A 21505-nucleotide genomic window follows, 5' to 3' on the forward strand; every position below is an offset into this window, starting at 1 on the left:
TAAATTAAAAATTATTTTATATAGGCTAACATGAACTCGGCCGATTTAATGGAGTCAGACGAGAATAAAAAACTAGGGCCAAAAAATCGGAGCCAGCAATTTTATTCCAAACAAGATATTGTGGAACAATACTGCCTAAGCGATAAGCAATTACAAGTATTAAACAGGGTTAGACAGCCTCCAGCATTGTTTGGATGCATATCCAGTCACAGAGTAAGAAAATTAATTATTGTATATAATTAAGTACTTATCTGAATACATTTTTTTTTTTTGCATGCATATGGAATTCGTTTTATAATATAGTTGTATGCATTGCATTTATTTCAAAAATGAAAAAAATATTTTAATTTTGATAGAACTTATTATTTCTTAACAATGTAGACATATAATATCTAATAGTTTTGTGACTTATATTTAGTGCGGCTTATATAAATTACGAACATGGGACATATTGTCTTAAATTTATAATAAAAGTATTGTCCTTGATAAATCGTGTAATTTTTTTTTACATTAATACGTTTCCCAGGAGTCTTCTTGTGGTGCTAGAAGCTCACCGAATCTGTTGACCGCCTGCGTTCGACGTCGAATACCCAGTGATGAGAACCTCCAGGACCTGTACAAACGACTGCCCGCAGACTGCGCTCCGTATTCGCGGTGGTCGAGATACCATCACTGCCATCCTGACGTATTCCCCGTGCATCACTGCCACCAATCGGACCTTGCCGAAGCACCGCCACCGCCACTGTGTCAACGATCGCCGGCTATCAGACGTCACAAATGTTGGCCTCCCGAAGACGAAGTAACGAAAATATGATAATATATTATATACACTTTGGTTGTAACACGGGAAAATTGATAGTTCATCGTCACGGCGACAACGAATATCATCGATTAGGGTGGCTAGAAAAATGTCAGTTTCTTGGTGGTTTGTAATTAAAAAAAAAAAAAAAAAAACTCCTATTTTATAGGCGGGCGCGGGGTAATAGACTCGGGGTTGGTGAACACTATAGTTTTGTAATCGAAAACCTTTTCGGTATTAAAACGTATATAGAGACGAACCGAGGAAAAATCTCGGCGAATGATGCGAGCGGAAATAATAATGGAGTTGGTATAGTCTTACGGAAACGTCAATGTGTCGTGTGCACGGTAAAAAACGAGACGGCCTGACGGGCTAGTCGTGCTGGACCCTGCTAACCGCGTTTCCCGGACATGTTATGCGGTCGAAGGAGCGCTGTGATGTGATGTGATGTGGTGACGGCGTTGTATGTGTGTTTAGCGATAAGGAACGGTTGCGGTAATGACCGCGTAAAGTCCATTTATCGTCGTATCGATGGCCATACGTTCAAAAGCAGTGAATAAACCGCCGAGAATGCGATATGGAAATCATCCGAACACATCAAAGATAATAATATAGTCGGGTTATATGTCATGACCGCGACGAAACGGTTTACGGTTTACAGCTTTTATATGTTCATAATATACTGTATACCGCACATAAGAGTATTATACAAATAATGTGAATAACTATAGCAGGGATGGCCAAACCGCGGTTCGCGTTCATAGACTTTTGCGGCTCGCATCTTATCGTAACATTTTTTAACGTGAATTCGTGTATATTTATATTTTTGTATGACCTTTTTTTTTTTTAATACATTTTGGCTCTTCTATATTTATTAATATATTTAGTGGCTCGCGAGTCGCGAGTCTCTTCTCGCCGAACCCCTAAACTATAGTACAAAGCTAATGGCATATTATAGAGTATTTAACAATATGACATTTTTTTTATAGGGCTGTCCACACAGGACGTGTCATCCGACGTGCCACGGACGGTCTGGCGGATTCGATTGTCCCGAATTCCATCCATGTACGCCTCATTATTTACCTCCTCCGCCCCCACCGCCAGCACCGCCACAATCTACTTCCAGGTAATTACACTGCAGTTTGCAATGATATACATTTTTTGTTGATAAGTATACGCTATCTAACACAATATAATATCTCCGAGCATAAAACAAATAGTAACGATTAAACAAAAACCAACCTATATAAATTGGGTAACATCAGAAGAAAAATCAAAGAACTGAACTAAAAAAACATCTAGACAAATAAGTAAAACGTTAAGTACAGTGGCCGTTCTGATATAAGTTTTTTTATAATATTACGTACTTACCCATTTATTATCTACCTGATTTAAACTAAAACAAATTATTTATTTACTTATTTATTTTTTTTTTTTTATTATATTTCCAGACAAAATCAATGAAATATAAATTAAATTAACACTTTATTAATTCAAATATTTTTATTACAATTAATCGAAAAATCATATAATAACTGTTATATATTTTTAACTGGCTATAATCCATGTTTCAAGAAACTTAAATTTGGTGACGTGATGTAGGGTACTTGTAAATTAAAGCAATTACATATAAATATTTAAAATATTGTATATTAAGATATACTATTATTATATTAAAACTTGTATATATTATTATTATATTAAACTACGACCTACTCCCGAGCTAAATGTGTCGTTTTAAATAGCTTTAGGTTAGTACAATTTTGATAAAATATCCCAATGACCGCCAATACATTACATGTCGTTAAAAATGGTCTCTAAAAATTCAAAAAAAAAAAAAATCAACAATCGAATAGATACGTTGTTTAATAATGAATAATATGTTTAAAAAATCATACTATAACCATAATTATTACACACGGGGATAAAATACGATTTTGTAGGTGTAGTAAGCACTGGGTGGCATATTTATCGAGTTTATAATAATGGTTGTGATAAATATTATAATATTGTTATACACCGATAACTTAGCGGACCCAAGAAAAATTACAGTGTTCTGATATTGTAAAATGTATTCTATTCACAGTTGTAATAATATGGGAGAAGAAGCAAAAAATAAGATAAAAATTCAGAGCACGTTTCTGTGTTTGTATACTTCATTTACAAAAATCTCTATCACTAAAACAGTCACTTCATAATCACACTATTTAGATTCAGTGAATTGCTGTCATTTGCGTTTAAACAGTAATCGAGTTCGTCCACACCAGTAGTTAGCACGTTGTTGTCGTAGCCACCAAATAAAAAATACAGTTGAATACCATTTAAAAAACATAATATTATATATTGTGATGATGTACCAAAATTGCCTATACAACACGCCGGCCGATGAATGAACTAATATCGAAAACCGAAAAAAATAGCAACTAACAACGTAATACGTATTATTTCGTTCTATACAGAAAAAAATATTAAATTATGTTTTACAATAAATACAAAATAGTTTGAAAATCCTTAAATTCTTAATTTATTATTTTATAGGTAAAAATAAAATAAATTATTATTGATATAAATTTTCATCATATTACAAACATAATAATAAAATATCATCGATACAACTCGTGGTTCATTTTTAGTTTTTATCTTATTATTAATTAATTTATATAATTTACAATTTACTATGCATTTTCATGTAAGATATGTAAATGTATCTTCTTATTCGCATACTTAGCTTATAATACACGCAATATACGCATACACATTAAATTATAGAAAAAAGTAAAATAAGTACAATGCATATATTATTTTGTAACCATGATATTTGTATCTTTATTCAGAATATTCCATAATTGAATATTATTTTACATAGATTATAAATACATTAGCTATATTGTATGCTTATTCACTCAGTGCACACACTAATATCAACACGTTAATATTATAAATGCCAACATCCAACCGACTCTAATGTGGAATTTAATCTCATTTCACACTCCAATAATTTTTTTTTTTTTATTAAATATTTACAAATTTGTAAACTAATTAAGTTTAAAAGCAAACGACTACTAACATAAAATAAATGTATATGTATTGCAGTACTTTTAGAAGCTTATAACCACTAAAAACAATTTTATAAATACTAAGAGACACATTTTTTTATAACATTAAATGTTTATTTTTAAACAGAATGATAATTATTTTCTAATATTATTTAATTTATATTTCTGTAGATAATCTGTTAATTTATAATCCTTATTAATTAAATTATTGATACATAATTTTAAATTTAAATAAATTTCATTTATTTCTTATTTGTTTATGTATATTTTTATATTATATAATTTATTAATTATTAATAAACGTTTAGATATTGAAGTATGAATTATTAAACATTTTATTGTATTAAATGTTATTTCATATACCATTTTAATTTATACTATAAAAATTTAAAATGCTAATAAATAAGATAATATTGGAAGAACTTTAATAATATCTAAATATTAAAATATTAGTTATTACCTTTTGTATACAAATATAGCATATATACAGAGATTTATAATGTGAGCGAATGTAAATTAATTTAAATTGTATTATAATATTTTACTATGTATATTTTCAGAATGAGACATGTCAGTTTTGCCAGATCACATACTGTGACCTCATTCGACAATGTTTCTTTAAAATCAGCCAACAGTAGCAAATCGTTAGAAAGGTTAATTGATGGTAGAAAAACTCCAGAACCAGTTTGCCCGGTCGAGTCTCCAAAAATAATTGTATTAGGTATTTATAAACAATATAGTGACAATTTAAAAAAACCATACAACATAATAATATTGAACAGTTATTATTATTAATATTAATATCGACTGAGTAATCAAATGGTATGTTTGTATATTGCAGAAAAGATAAAAAGACCACAAAAAGTGCAAGCTACGCAAACAGACTGTGCACGAGATACAAGTCCAGCAACGCCGCATAAAATTAAATCAGTAACGAAAAAAAATGTACAACAAAATGAGATACCGAAATCAATTATTAGGTAAAGTATGAACCTAATATATATTATATTCTTCATCACTATTTTGAAATTTTTTTAAATATAATTTGCATATAAACTCTTTATACCTAGTTGCTGTATAGTATAAATACGATGATAACAATAATACAACATACAAATATATTTATGATAAAAACAGGAGAGTTAGAAAATCTGTCGGATAAAATATATTAGATAACAAGTAGTCCTATAAAAAGTTATAAATTTATAACGATGAAATAGATTTATTATGGTATTCAATTCATTAGTCTTATTAATCGTTATTTCTTGCAATTGCACCACTTCGTATTGATTTTTCATCTTACATTATGTTCGCCTATACCTAATAATATTAAATAAATTATTCCTAATTATATACCTTTGAATATTATATAGAATTATAAACGTTTTATAAGAATTTTTTTTTTTTTTAATAGTTTATTAAATTAATGTTTAACTTCCTATTTCTTTCATACACCGGAATATGTTTCATAATGTTCATAATATTATGAATAATTTTTATTATTATATAATTTAATAATCTGTACCTAATTAAACATCCGTTAATATATTATATCACAGACCATCAGAACCACCTTGCAGTAATGAGATATTAATTGACTTTGAGCCAAAAGATCCTCCATATCGGAAGCAAAACAAAACTATCTTACACAAAACCGTGTCAGATGGTGAAATTCTAATTGGCGAGATAGCAAGATGTAGAAGTCGAGAAGATGTAGAAGCATCAGTGTCTGACGGTGAACAATGCTACAAAAATTTAGTAGCTGCTTCTTGTGTAAGTATAACTAATATATTATAGATATTAGGCACATAATATTAAATAATTGTATTAATAATATACTTATCCAATATTCAAGAGTCATAAGCATAACATTTATAATTGTCTTCGATTCATAAACGTTTGTTAGCTATGAATTAATAATCAAAATCGTAAAAAAAAACTATAATGTTACCATTAAATAATTAGAATTATTAAAAAATAATGCTATATACTATTTTTTCAACTAGTAACTGTAGTAAAACAATCTATTATACTTAATAGATTATTTTTTAAAAGCAAATATCTACCATATTTTTTTTAATTAGTTCTGTTATATTTTCATAAAATGTTTTTTTTTTAAAAAACATATTCAACTCATAGGTATATATTATATTTTATGAACATAAAAATAATTACCTATGTATAATTATGACTAAATTAATTTAAAATAAAATGTTTAAGAATAATAAATATTCTTTTCATGGCTAATACTCTATTTAATCGATGAAAAAAAATTGTTTTCTTATTTTCTTTTACATTGGTAGTCAAAAAACATTAATACTGAAATGTATTTTTACTCATAGACTGTTGAAGGTTCTTTGGAAGATTTTCACGAAAATGAAAGCATTCTTTGTGAAGGAATTTATAAGTCTAAAAGTAGTGTTTGTTTATCTGAGTCACCAAATATATGTAGAACAAAAACGCCATCGTCTTCGAATGATCAAGATCCAAGTGATTTATCTCAAACTACTGTAAGTATAATTTGAATAAAAAATAGCGTAATAAAAATTGTGGAATACATTTTCTGTAGTAGGTGTTGACTGTACTCCGCAAATGAGTTTATCACTTTTATTAGTGTGTTAAATTCAAAGTAAATTATTATAACATATTGTATTCGATAAAATACTATTCTGATCAGAGAAAGTCTGTCAACCTAAATTTATTTTTAAAAAATATTTTATAATATTATAATATTATAAATATAATATATTTTTCTGTCAGTTATTTGGCAAGGCGAACTAATTTCTGATAAAAAAATATATTGCATATACCTAAATAACAATTATTAAAATATAATTTTTACAATATTATAAGTTGTTGTTAATCATATAGTTCTTATTTTTCATTTCGATGTATAATATTTGATATTTCAACTTGAAATTCCTATAAAAATTGCACATTTGTATTTTTGAGATTCACTAAAGATTTTAATAAAAACATTTTATAATTAACATGTTCATGAATTGGCAATTACAATAAAAAATATATGAATAGTTTTGGTTAAAATTGTAAGTATGCCTTAGATACTAAGTTATTCGTTTTTAAATTGATACAATACAATAAAATCGATTTTGTCGAAAACTAAACAACTTGCATAAGAATTTCTATTTTTCCCAATTTGTTTTCGCCCATTATTTTTAAAATTACTTAGAATTTTTTTCCTTTTGAACTTTAATGTACAAACTAGATCCAATCTTCAAACACAAACACAAAAAAAAACTATCTTTGTAAAATCAATAAATTCATCGCCTTGCTCAGAATCTAAAATGACTTAAATAATCATAGCATGAGTTTTTTATTTTAAGATAATTGGAGTAGAATTATTATTTGTAAAAAGGCAATATTTGTTTTTGATTTTCTTTTAATTTATAATATATTTTAAATAAACAATATAATATAGTTATTTTATTTGTTGTAATGTAATAAATGTTATATATTTTTGTAAAATATTATTGAATAACATTTACGTTTAAAAAAAATCTTAGTCATCCCATACCTACAAAGAATACCTATTTAAATACCACGTAAATGTTCTCTTTTTAATATACCGTAAACATATTATATAGTTATATCAACTGTAAATACTAATTATACTTATATAGATTAAAAATTTATAATGGGAGTCAACAAGAATGTTGAATGTAAGTCTCATAAAATTAAAAAAATACTCATTTCGTTTGAAATTGAAATTTTAACATTTTTTTTAGTTATTTAATTATTTAATTGGCAATTAAATAAATATTATTATTTAAATATCAAAAACCTTAATGATATTAATAGTTTATAAATATTAACGTAAAACTAACATAGGTTATAATATAGGGTATCAAGTGTTTGAAAATTACCTATTAATATTTAATAAGAAAATGTATACTAATATATGTAATTGCATAGGTATTGCAGTTTGAAAATGTATCCAAGAAAATAAAATTAAAAGAAGATAACTTATGTGATGTAGTACAAAAGAAAATAATAAGATATACCGATCTTCCGTTGAAGTCTTCAGACCTAATTGAACAAGGAAATAGTCAAAACACTTTAGAAAATAATTGTCCAACGGTAGTAGAGCCGTCTGAAGTTTCAACTTCTACTGAAGATTATGTGACAGCTACAGATAGTACTTCTTACACTACTACCCCAACACAAGGTCCATCAGTTACAAGTAGTTCATTTGACAGTGAATCTTCAAAATACAGTTTGCCTCATCCTATTTTTGATCATGACGTAAGTGTATCAAAAAAAATAAAAATTAATATGTAGGTAACTAATATAAGAGTCATACCTGTTAAAAATATTTACAGATGACGATTGATCCGACTGATCCAATTGATGAAGAACTCGGAGATGGTGAAGACTCAAGTGATGATGAAAGCAGTACGTCAGGAAGGTACACATATTTTATTTATGTTACTTCGAAAATATATTGTTCATAATCTTTCGTTCTCTTACACGTATGACTTTTTGGTTTCTTTACGTTTCCTCTATACATTTGTCATTTTATTACTCAATCTATTATATGCATGACAAGCACACATTTTCTATACTTCATATAATATACTACCACACTTGATAGTTTATTACACCTAAAAAAAAAAAAAACAACGACAACAAACAAACAACAAACAACAACACATTATATTTCGATAGTGAATAAATACAATCACTATTTTAGTTACAGCGTGAAGTGCAGTTTAGAGGATAATAAGAGTTCTGGGTCATCAGACGAGAATACAAGAATAAGACCGAAATCCATCTTAAAATTGGCTAAGTGAGCACATTAACGATAGGTTGTAATAAAGCAAAATTCTAGACAAGAAAATAGAGCTTATTAGGGTTCGCTCGTTGCAGGTCGTTAAGCATAGAATTCTTATCTTAGGCTGCGATTGGAGGTTGAAGAATAACATACATTCGGAGTTATACTATATATATATTAAATATATTGTACATAATATACAAATAATATAAAATTTCATGAAAATGCATGTGTAAAGCTTAGATAATTTCAAAATCTATTATCGCTTACTGTGCACTACTCTATTGCTTTTTTTTTTACTTTACGAACTATTTTTTTGCATTCGATACATCCATTTGTAAACAAACTTATTTTCGTATAAATAATTTAAAATTTCAGGTCCATACCAAAAAGCAAATTGAAGAATTTAGAAGAATCAAACAAGTTGAATAATCCAGATCTAATATCAAGTAATGACCTAATATAGTTTAATTTTTGTTTTTTTTAATGAAATCCATTAATTTATTAATATTTTACAGGTAACCGTGTTACAGCCAAATGCCATACAGATGATACTAATTCAAATTTAATTAAGGCAATGTCTTTTTAATTAGTTATTTTATATTTTGAATAAAGTTTGCTAAAAAAAGTTGTATTTTAGAAATTGATGGGCAACGGTTTTGCGACTAAAATATCATTACCTGTCTATTCTTCTGATGAGTCTTCGAAAGCTCCAGAGCGGCGCAGAAGGCCAAGTCCTAGACGAAAAAGTATAGGAGCTGTAACATTAATTAAGTAAGTTAAAAAATTAAATTCTTTTAACTTTATTACAGCTATAATATTTATTTTTTAGCTCTATTGATAAGAAACCATCGGTAGTAAATAAACCAGAAAAACGAAGAGAATCACTTCCTGAAATTCTTAGAAAACCACAAATAACTCTAGATACTATGGAAAAATCAAAAACTGAATTTAATCTAGAAGACAAACCTAAAAGTTTATCGCAAACAAAGTCGTCTCAGATTAATTATTTATCTCAAATTAATAATTTAAACTTGAAGACAGTGAGCGCAGAATCTCTGCGGTCTATCAGCCCGGGAAGTGATTCAGTTTTCTACAGTGATCCGTGCAGTAGAATATCATTGTCTAGATGTACACGATGTAATACCGAAGTTGATACAGATTATATTAATAATTCAAATGGCGATGTCATTAATATTGTTAAGCCACCCGAAGGTTTTGGGGATTCTCCAGAAGAACCCCCCACAACACCTATAAAACGATCGACAAAACGATATCGTTCAGAAGAAAGAAGACGAAACACTAGGTCAGAACAAACTCGAGCTAAATCTGAAGAAAGGGTAAAACATATAAATGAAAAGGGGAGGTAAGTAAAAGCTTAACTATATTAAAACGTTTTGGCATAATACGTACTTATTCCTAGGCCGATGGCCAGATCAACCAATGTAAGCATGGAAAGATTAAATGGAAGTAGTTCTAGCCTTCATTCAGACGATGATGATTGGTCAGGAATCTATACAACACCGTTTACGTCTTTTTCGTGGGTATACATAGATGAAATAGAAGAGTTCTATGTATGGAAAAAGCCTTCGGATTTGCCAGGTATCAAATAAATGTATAATGCTTCCATGCAAATTATTTCGTAATTGTCTTTGAAGACTTAAGTACCTAATGCATTTCGTATTTTTTTTTTTTTATTTAGATATTAAATGTTCACCCGAGTTAAAACGAAGAGATTCCATTGAATCCACGTGTTCAGAACACGAGTTTCGGGTAAAATATCAAACAATCACGCACAGAATGGTACATAGAAAATCGAGTTTAGAAATGTTCAAACGAATCGCTTCAAAATCTTTTGGTATGCTTTGAAATTTCTGGATATTAAATAAACATTAACATTGAGCTCAAACATTTACAGATAGCGACGAGCGTTTAATGGTAAAACGTGAATCTGGAGAATTCGGTTTTCGTATTCATGGGGCTAAACCGGTCGTAGTGTCTGCAATTGAAACGGGAACGGCTGCAGAAAACTCTGGTCTCCAAGTGGGAGACATAATTATCAGCATCAATGACATGTGTGTACTCGACGCGTCACACTCGGAATTTGTAAATGTTGCACATAGTGGTTCTGACGTCTTGGAATTGGAAGTCGCCAGGACCTGTGATATCTTAACGCCAGTGATCAATCCATCCGAAATCGAAAACCGCATCGTTATAGCCAGTAAACTGTGGAAATTTAGCATTGGAACGAAAAAAATGAAAAACTGTTGGCAGCCTAGATATTTTTGTCTCAAGACAGACAATTGTCTCTACTACTATAAATCTGCGTCTTTGAAGCGAGTACGTTTTTGAGGCACCCGTTATATATTAAATTTTTTGCTGTAGATATTAATAAATTATTATGCCTTTAGGACAGACATCCACTAGGAGCACTTAATCTTAAAGGTTTCACTGTAATGCAGACGTCGGACACGGGAAGGATGTACAGCTTCCGACTGGAAAGAAAGGACCACAAGAAAACAAGGTTACACATAGCAGCGAACAGTGCAGAAAACGCGGATCGCTGGATCGGAGCGCTAAACGAAGCTACCAAATGTGCAGTAAGCATATCACAGTTGTCTGCAATGATATTGTTTGATTCGGGACAAATAAACGTAGCCAATTGGACGTTAAAAAATAAACATATTCAAATATTAGTAATCAAAAATCAAAACACAATTTCAAAAATGCGATATCTATTTTGTCATAACACGCCCCGAAAATAGATCAGTGTTAAAATTTAAAAAAACGCATAAAAATATCAATTATTCTAATTAAAATGTTATATACAATCCAAATTTCCCGTCGTCCAAACAGCCACGTCCAGGTTATTTTTATGTCTATTTGTCCCCATTCGCGATAATATTACCTATGTTACAATTACAGCAATATACCTAGTCAAAAATAGTATAACACGACTACACGAGTATGCACATATAACATAATATGTAGTGTATCTAAACACGAGTTCAGTTGACATGAGATTAATTTTTCATAATGTATTATAGTCGATGGAATGGCTCAACGAGGACAACTTAAAATCTGTGGTCACCATCGATCCGCAATCGGACTGCCAGGGTTTTCTCTCCACGTTGGTTCACCACTGTGGAAAATCGTGGAAAAAATATTACTGCGTTCTTAAAGGTGCTAGGCTGTATTTTTTCGTAGACAGCGTAACCCGATTTGCCAACGGTAACTATTATTCATTTATTTATTTACTCGTATAAAATATTTTTAAGTCGTTACAGACGTGATTGTGTTTCTTAAATTCACAGGAATGGCTTGTCTCCACGGTTACAAAGTGCAAAGTTCCGTTAACGCTAGCGTAAGGAAATTTGCGTTCGAGCTTATACCGCCCGACCTGTCATTTCGATATTTTTATTTTTATACGGACACCGAAGTAGACAAAAGAAGGTACATAATATTATTTATGGACAAAAATAATGATCAAATAACCAATTATTGAAATCAGTTATTAATAAGTACCTACCTAATAATGATCGTACATTTTATCGATTTATATTAGATGGATAGCTGCTCTAGAGTATAGCATAGACCGTTGGATAAACGTTTCATGATAATAATAATATCGAGTTCAACAAGTTTTCGTCAGATCAATTCCAATAATGTAAGTTTTTCTTGTGGCAAGTAACTTTTATATTTATTGTATACAACTAGTAACATAGGTAGTCTTTAAATTAAATTTATTTTTGCTGTCAATATTTTAATAATTTTACATTTAATTTATTATCGTTTATTAGGAGGGGGTAAGAAGGTTGTGTGTCTGTGTGATATAATTTACAGTATACACTACCTATCAAGTGAAATCATCACTATTAGTTTGAAAACCACTACCTACCCTAATTTGTAAGTCCTGTCTACGTCACTATTTATAGATTTATATTTTTTCAACATTTATACATTTTGATATTTTTTTTATTATTTCATAATTGAAAATATTTTTAAACCGTCCGTCAATTTCACATGGTTTGTGTTTATATTATATAACCGTAAATAAAAAGAAGAAAAAGTATTCTTGGGTATCCAATCTCTTAATATCGTTGACTATATATTGTTCTCGAGAATATTGTATAGACTATAAACCATAATTAAATTCTTGTAAGCTCTATTATTTATCGAAATAGTTATCCTCTATAAAACACTGTGATGGATAATTTCAACAATTTAATCTATATTAATATCTTATTTTTGTCACGAAATTTAATAACTTGATTAATTTTATATTGTCATAAAATTGAACAGTATTTTTTTTTTTTTTTTGTATTTACAAATAATCTACTAAATAATAAATGAATTATACTTGCAGGTGATTGGTAAATTTATTTATAAAACCTACATAATATAAATACTATAATACACGTCTATTTTTTTTTCTTTTGAACACAAAAAACAATTTTTTGATTATATTTACATATATCTAATTATCTAGATAGGTACCTATCATAATTCATGATAGTTATTAGTCTAAACATCTAAAATTAATTGTAGTTTGTAATATTCAAACACAACATATCCATTTATATTGTGTTAATATTTATTATTTATTATAGTTAGAAACATGATCGATGGTAGGCTGTAATTAGAGATAGTTATTGAAACACATTTTGTACATTTGGCATATTCGCATAGACTACAGGGAGATGCGGTGACGATTAGGTACGAATTTATTAGAAAAAACATGCATTTATAAATTAAACATGCAATCGTCTATGAAACAAGCCTTTTAATCGGCGTTTGACCAATAATAAAGTAGGTACCTACACATAAAAACATTTAATAACGTCATAAAAAGTTTGCAAATTATCTTTATCAAACTGCCTATAGGTAGTAACCATTTTATCTAAATAATAGTGCACCGTGGTCATAAATTCTAATTCTTTAATCTTTAATTTCATTATTGGGTTAGGTAATTAATGTTACGTGGCTTTTGTCAATAACCGATATTTTAACTAGGTACCTCTCTAAATATTGTACCTATTTAATATATTTCATACCATCTACCGACGTTGCATCAATAATAATGATAATACAATTTATCATATTAATTTTGTTTGGAAATTCCTCTTTAGATCGAAACTGGTGAAGGTACTTTATTTTTTAAATTAAATAGGTAGTTGGTTTTTTGTAAGGAACCTATTAATAAATATTCAGTGGATTTCAAAAAAAAATTGTGCATTATTTTGTTATTAAAAAATAAAAATAAAACGAATCATAATAAACATTAATTGTCAACAAAATGTTCAACTAATTCTATAACATTAAAAACAAAAATAAAAACATTTATTATTACCTACCTACTTATTTTTTCTAATATTTACCCTACTTCAAATTTTACAGAACAATTTAAATATAAAAAATTATGATCTGTTAGAACTTAACAACTATAAAACCACCAAAATTGCAATTATCTATGAAAATTATAATAGTTAAGAGTTTAAGACTGTTAAGAGTTAAGATAATAGGTAATTAATTTTATTAGGTTTTTTTTAATTCTCTAAATAACTTAATTTAAAATGTGTGTTATTAGGTACCTAATGAGTATTTATGTTTATCAAAATAATATAATTAAAATACCTATAATGATATATACCAATAAAATATATTCATATTTTAAATTATTATCATGTTTGATATTATATTATAATTGAAGGTAGGTGCCTAATATAAAAAAATACACGAATCGGATAATTTATAATAAATTATTACAAACTATTATTAATAATTAAGTAATTCATTTTGACTCAAGTGGTTATAGTACCAACCAAATATTAAAATAGTAGGTACTTTTTAAAAGAAGAATGCCATTGCATAAATTATAATCTTAAAAAAAAATGTATCAAATTATTTATTAAGATAATATTATAATATTGTTTTTACTTTAAATAAGCCTTACTATAATCTTATTAATAAGAATAATATTTATTAATATCAAAAACAATAATACAAATAACAACAATATACAAATTAATATATATAAAAATGTCATTATGTTTTTCATTCTCTCTTTAAAAGCTAGGCCTTGTGCTAAAGAGAAAGAGTTCAATACATTTAAATGAAGAACTGACAGATAAAATAGTTACATTAAGATACAAATACAGTAGTCAGTAATAATAATAGGAAAGCAATAAAAGAGAAACCTTATGTAGGTATTTAAATCATAATACATTTAAAATGCAGTTGTTTAAACTGTCAACTTACCAAAATATTATAATAACTATATCTATTGATTTTATATTTTTCCAGGGCAGAAATATGAAGCTAGCTTGTGATATCATTCTTACATTTATATTTGGACCATTACAACATAAACAGCGTAAAAAGATTTACTTTTAAATATTTCAATATATTTAAATTGATATATTCATTATTTTTAGTTTAAGATTAATAAACATATTATTTTATCTATACATTAAAATTATATTTACATAGATAGACCAACTGTTACCTATTAAAATAAGTTTTAATCACGTACTACATTATATTCTTATATTCTATGTATACTACACAATATTTATATAATTTATAGTTTGTTATAAATATATTTTCTTCAAAACTAAAATGATTTAGATAATATATGTATTAGTTATACATTTTCACTTTGATTAATTTACTTTATATTATTAGTAGTTTTTACCATGTGTACATAGGCTAGAAAACGATACTGTTGAATGTTAACATTCATTGTTCATTTGTGTTTGCTTAGAACATAATAATTATTACTTTTTATGAGGATGTTGATAATTTTTACGAGTACTACTTAGTATTTACTCTCAAATGATTTTTAAAAATAAATAAAGTAAGATAAATGTAAAAAGAAAATTGAAATATGTAACCATACCAGGGGACAACAAAACGACCTATGTTTTTTTTTTTCAATTAGGGTCTCATTGGTTTGTTCCTAATTTGTAATAACTTGTCAATTTTCAAGTATGATAACTGCACTTAGCGTTTAACAGACATGTATTATACTTATATGTTACGAATTGAACACTGTCTATACATTTAAACTTAGAACTTTATGAGTACATGTAGATTAGGTTATATTTTGGATAACTTGTATTATTCTATACATTGTCCACAGGGTGATCCAAAGATCAGTCTTTATAATAGACTTGTTTAAATCTTATGGATTTTTTAGTGGCTAAACTTACTACTATACTTCTATCTTACCAGAGAAAATTTAAATTTTGAATTATTCAATAGCATCCATAAAAATTAAAAATGTAAATTACATACATAGATTTGTATTTTTAGTCATTAAAATACTACCAATTTCTCCAAGTATAAATTACCTAATTTAACTATTCTCTACTTTCAACTTGTATGTATGTACCTATATTTTGACTAATTTGTAAAAGTCATTATTTTTAGTTATCTACCTAGTATTTTTAATTAAAAAAAATTGACTGAACGGTAAATCAATGTTTCAAACATAAATTTATATTATAATTTATTAATTATTATTATATTATTATAATCATTATATAATGTTATATTTATCTTTATTATTGTAATATAATTTATTTATTAACTATTAGCGTAAAAAATAATTTAATAGATACAAATGTTTCACTACCTATTAATTAATTGTATTCATATTTGTCGCGAACATTTTTAATAAAATTGCTCAATAAAAATAAAAATGTATACACCCGTTGGACAGTAATTTGTAAAAAAACTTATCAACACTAGGTTTAATTTTTACAAAATATAAGTAAATAGGAAGTGGTAAGTAAAACAAACTGTTTATTTGAACTAAATAAGGACAAATTTCACATTGTGACAATATGAAAAATGTACAGCCATACAGATAAGTGAACATATGAGATATGACTCCTAGTGGAAATAATAATAGAGTGGACTTCGGATAGAGAAAAATGGTATAACTTAATAATGACAGTGAAAGTCCTCAATGGTCCATTAAGGTACTGATGATGATGATGATGAAGTGAACATATTTAATATTTCTGACTTCCCTCAATCTGTACCTATCAAAGTATTATATATCATAAATTCATTAATCAAATTATCATATTAATCTAATTGATTATAAAAATATTAGTAAATTTAATTTTAAATCATAAAATTATGTACATATCAATATACAACGTTTAAATTACAGTATTTTAATAATTTTAGGTACAGTAGGTACCAGTGGCTTATTTTGTATGGTTTTTAGGGAGGTGTCCAGATAATATAGGTATATACTTATTCAACGTATTTGTTAATTGGTTGCAATATTTGTCTGTTTTACATCTACAACCATTAACCTCATAATATACTCATCAAATATTGTAATGAAACATTTTTTATTTATTTAATTAATAGAAGTAAATTTTATGTAATTTAAATCATACAGGTATAAAAAACCTACTGACTACTGTAAATATAATTTTAGTTTTAAAGATAAAAGCAAATAATAATCTAAATATACACAAATTTCCGCTAGAAAAACAAGTAACACAGACACATGAATAAGACACGGGGTCGTAATAAGATAAAAATATAAATTGCATGATTACTGTAATAGGATAATAATAATATAATATTATTAAAACACATTAGTTACCATCATCGGCCACAATAATTTACTAATTATTGCTATATATTTTGTTTGTTACATTTGATACCAGTGGTGCTATAAGAATAACAGTTTTATAAATAATTAAAAATATAATAGGATAATAAATATTAAGTACATTATTTAAAACTAAATTAATTTTCTTTTCGAATTAGTTACGTCCCTGGTTTATGACTTGATATAATATTAAATTAGTTCATGACGAATCACATATTATTGTTTGCCAAATTCCCTTCAAAATTTACCAAAATTAAGTATTGAATTTTTTTTTTTGGTTTGGGGGGTGTCCAGACATTGTGGACACCTCCTCAAAATACACCACTGGTAGGTACACTATATAAGAAGAAATAAAAATTATTTGTGTATACAAAACATAATATGCAAAATGTAAATCAAAACTATTAAATATCATAGAAAATGTTTCCAACCATATCTTATAATATATTAATCATATACTGATATTAAACTTAGTATTTATTCCTAGATTAATCTCATTGTGGCGCTTTTATAATTGTTATTATTATTCATGGTACAACTTAAAAAACTAAGGTTAAACTATGGAACAAGAGGATTGGAATAAGTAATCTTCTATGGATAGATTATAAACGTAATAAACATTTTATCCATTTAATTTGCTTATAATTTTTATAAACACTTTTTTTAATGCTAGTATAATGTACAAAATTATTTAAAACATACATAGATATTGGAATTAAAAATATCAATTTACAATACTCTAAATTAGTAGAAAAAAATATAAAATTATTGTGTATTCATACTTTCCTTTTTTGTCATCTCTAAACATTTGCGAGTGGAACCTATATATTGTAAAACAGTACCACATCTATTATCATATAGAGGATCAATTTTTTTCACCTCGTTCTTCCGCTCGAAAAACATAGCAGTCCCAGTTATATACTTCCATTCGTTAAAATGGAAAATCTATAAACAGAAATTAACAACATTAAACACACCTAATAAACTAATAATTTATTAGTAATAAATAAACTAAATTATTTACCAACAATTTATCTTATCTAATAAATTCATATGATTTGATCATGTTTAAAAAATATCATTGAGTTGTTAATAAAATACTTATTATTTATTAAAAATTAGTATTATTCATAGTTAAAATTTCAAAAAAAAAAGAAAAAAATATATTATATGAATAAACATGTTCTTTTGACATTGAAAAGTAAATTTACAAAATATTTAGTATTTTAGGACTATTTGTTGTATTTTTTGTATAATATTTCTAAGTAATATAATTTTTACCCGGGGACTTAACAAAATAAGTTTAATCTTTATAACGTATCTTTTCACCGCCTTTATTGCTTATAAAAATTTCCATTTCCAAAAATTAATGCCTGGTTAGGAAAAAAATTTATAAAACAGTAACAAATTGGTGACTGCCAACAGATTAATTTGTTCTATACACAATATTTTGGGCTATAGAACCGCCATTAGTACTACTATGAATTTATTTATTATTCATATTTAAACATTAAAAAAATGATTTTGTTTCTAAGTGCTTAATATGATTGATCCTTAGAAATTTTTTTTATAACGCACAAAACAAATTTATGCATAATGGTCATCCAAAGCAAACCTTGGTCTAGCACCAATATAGTACCCCAAATTGATTTTCACTTTTGTACACCTCAAGTTAAACAATATCTGTACGTATCATTATCAATTTAATATAAAACATACTTACTACTCAACTTTAAAAAAATAAATAAAAAGTTAGGTAGATACCTTGTTTTCGATTTGTAATACTGGAGTTTCAGAGTCCACGGCTAACACTCGAACATTGCTGTTTGCATTCAAAATGGACATTTCATCAGCATTATCCACGGTGACGTGAATTAAAGTTTCCTCGACAATTTCTTCGAAATCCTGTGCGTCTATTGAATCATTATTTGAATCCATCATAACTTAACGATAATAACACAGATAGATTTTCGTACTGTTTTTGCAACTAAAAATCCTGCAACCCTGGAGATGTGAGTATGTAACATCAATATTAATAATTGGTAGTTATATTAGAGCGGAACATTGGATTTCGGAATTTTAAATTTAATTTTATAAAGTCATTGACCAATCACCACCTACCTAGATATTGTACATCGTTCAGTTCAGTTGACATCACAAAATACGAATTTCAATTCGGATGACGGTAACACAGTAGTATTAGAGGAGTTGGCAGAGGTATTACGTTCTAAATGTAAAATGCTCCAAAACATTTTTACATTTCTAATTTCAACAATTCCGGTCTCCCAACCCCGTTGGCGTCAAGCTATGAATATCGTAATATTATATCATACATTTACCCGTGACACTATAACAGCACAGAATAACACTGATAACCGTGATAGCGTCGTTATCGGCCGGCGTCGAGATAGATAACAATACTGGAGTGGGTACTATCGCAGAACACCAAAAAACGGTCAGCCGGTTAAAATGTTATCCCCACCACCACAGTACGGCAAAAAAATAACAAGGCATTTCTCATTATATATAAAATAGCTATATGCTATGTGTTTAATTATATTGAATTTCATTTTAGATGAAAAAAAATATAGTACCCCTCCCCAAGTATTTTTTATACATTTAAAGTGCTACAAGAACAAGTTAAAAGTACTTACTGTACTAAATGTTCAGTACTTCAGTCCTAACCTTCAGATGCTTTACTTAGATGAAAAAAATATATCACCATAATCCTAAAAAATCTAAACAAATTCTAAAATTTAAAATGTCTGTAGAAAGCTGAATATAATATAATCTTATAAGTTATAGATTATGTCCGAATTCAGAAGTCTTGAATTTTATTTTCATATTACCTTATAGATAATAGATATACAATTTTTAAAAGATGAAACATGTCAAACAACACTTCAAAATGATGCGCCTGAATGACATTTAAATAACATAAATATTCTGTTGTAGTAGTCTGTTTTATTGTTGTAAAATAAAAGGTATAAATTTAACTCTATAGTCCACATATTCCTTCCTATATGTATTTTATTTAATATAGACGTGAATGTAAATGTCAAGAACGAAATCATTATAATACCTATTAAAAAAATATATATATTTATTTATGGTTAATAGGTACAATAATATGCATTAAAAATTACAATGTGCAATGTTAATATCGTATTGCATTGTGGCAAAAACCACTATATCATTGTTTATTTTATTTAAATATCTTTAATATAGCATTAGTATTTTTTTTAATAACAAATTTAATTAATTATTTTTTAATTGTTATAAGATATATTCCAGAGCTGTTAACTGTAAAGACATCTAAGTACCCTTGCTGTTTATCTGTTCTTCACAAGTGCTGATTGGTAAGAAGTTAATTATATTTTCACTACTGTAGACCATAGTTGATTGATAGTAAGTTTATTTTTAAATTAGAATAATGAATATCAGAATATGATATATTAATAAATTATATGATTTTATAATAATATTACCATAACAATGATAATTAATTTAAAAATGAAACGAGAAGCTTATTTATATTTAATAATTATTTTATATTGAAAATTATTTCAAAATTAAAAATAAACAACTCTTTTATAGTGTATTTTTTTCTAATTAAATTAAAAATGGTGTAGTATGTTTAACAACTTTTTTTATTTAAAACACATTAAGAACGTATTTTTCATACGTCAAACTTAAAATATTTTCTCATGAAATCGGTCATCCATCCACTTTAACAAATTTAAATTTACCTCTATCAACTTTTAATTTTTAAATGGCAACCTAATGTACTTAATTATAGTGCTATTTTTTTTTAATGAATTTTAACGTTCAACTTATTATTTTTCGTTAATTTGTTATAGAAAAAATGTTATGATTAGAGATTTTCGATATTTTTTATTGAATAATAAACAACTTACGAAGAGTTTTTTACGAATTTTTCAAGCATTTCTACCTAGCAAATAATTTCTAAATATTTTTAGAAAAAAAAACTAAGAAAAAATTGAAAATTTCTCATACCTATTAAAGCTCAAAAAGAATTTAAAAAATTTGAAAATTTGATCATAAATAAAAAATGTTTATATAATCATTTTATGGGAATTGAAAATATCTAAAGTATTCAAATTACACTTAAAAAACAAATTTGATGTTTTCGAAAATTGGATTTATTTAAAAATTCCCGTTTTTTCCTAATTTCATTGTTACAATATAAAATACTAAGA

General features: G+C 26.9%; 2 protein-coding genes across 6 annotated transcripts in view; one reads left to right on the forward strand and one right to left on the reverse strand.

Moving 5' to 3' along the window:
- LOC132920758 (uncharacterized) overlaps positions 1 to 16137 on the forward strand; it is a 181129-nt gene extending 164992 nt beyond the window's left edge. For 3 of the 4 annotated variants that reach the window (XM_060983406.1, XM_060983404.1, XM_060983403.1), the window contains 22 exons: positions 25 to 213; positions 527 to 799; positions 1789 to 1925; positions 4416 to 4576; positions 4697 to 4835; positions 5415 to 5628; positions 6198 to 6365; positions 7789 to 8118; positions 8196 to 8281; positions 8567 to 8662; positions 9026 to 9096; positions 9166 to 9221; positions 9288 to 9421; positions 9480 to 10013; positions 10071 to 10249; positions 10350 to 10505; positions 10566 to 10987; positions 11059 to 11247; positions 11695 to 11878; positions 11962 to 12100; positions 12213 to 12314; positions 14951 to 16137. In XM_060983406.1, the coding sequence (XP_060839389.1) occupies positions 25 to 213; positions 527 to 799; positions 1789 to 1925; positions 4416 to 4576; positions 4697 to 4835; positions 5415 to 5628; positions 6198 to 6365; positions 7789 to 8118; positions 8196 to 8281; positions 8567 to 8662; positions 9026 to 9096; positions 9166 to 9221; positions 9288 to 9421; positions 9480 to 10013; positions 10071 to 10249; positions 10350 to 10505; positions 10566 to 10987; positions 11059 to 11247; positions 11695 to 11878; positions 11962 to 12100; positions 12213 to 12264 (3909 nt within the window). In that variant the 3' untranslated portion in view covers positions 12265 to 12314; positions 14951 to 16137. The remainder of the gene's footprint in view (positions 1 to 24; positions 214 to 526; positions 800 to 1788; positions 1926 to 4415; positions 4577 to 4696; positions 4836 to 5414; positions 5629 to 6197; positions 6366 to 7788; positions 8119 to 8195; positions 8282 to 8566; positions 8663 to 9025; positions 9097 to 9165; positions 9222 to 9287; positions 9422 to 9479; positions 10014 to 10070; positions 10250 to 10349; positions 10506 to 10565; positions 10988 to 11058; positions 11248 to 11694; positions 11879 to 11961; positions 12101 to 12212; positions 12315 to 14950) is intronic. The other variant, XM_060983407.1, reaches the window with a different exon arrangement.
- Positions 16138 to 17899: 1762 nt separating this feature from the next.
- Positions 17900 to 19642, reverse strand: LOC132920759 (general transcription factor 3C polypeptide 6-like). Of its 2 annotated transcripts, none has more exons than XM_060983409.1 (3): positions 19407 to 19642; positions 19050 to 19281; positions 17900 to 18230 (listed from the first exon to the last, which is right to left on the reverse strand). In XM_060983409.1, exons 2-3 carry the CDS (start codon positions 19224 to 19226, stop codon positions 18051 to 18053), a joined length of 357 nt encoding a protein of 118 aa, XP_060839392.1. In that variant the 5' UTR covers positions 19227 to 19281; positions 19407 to 19642; the 3' UTR covers positions 17900 to 18050. The 2 variants fall into 2 exon arrangements, with proteins under 2 accessions (XP_060839392.1, XP_060839391.1); XM_060983408.1 differs by having other exon boundaries at positions 19050 to 19289; positions 19407 to 19641.
- Positions 19643 to 21505: the final 1863 nt, after the last annotated feature.

This window comes from Rhopalosiphum padi, chromosome 2, assembly GCF_020882245.1.
Source record: "Rhopalosiphum padi isolate XX-2018 chromosome 2, ASM2088224v1, whole genome shotgun sequence".
Taxonomy (NCBI): domain Eukaryota; kingdom Metazoa; phylum Arthropoda; class Insecta; order Hemiptera; family Aphididae; genus Rhopalosiphum; species Rhopalosiphum padi.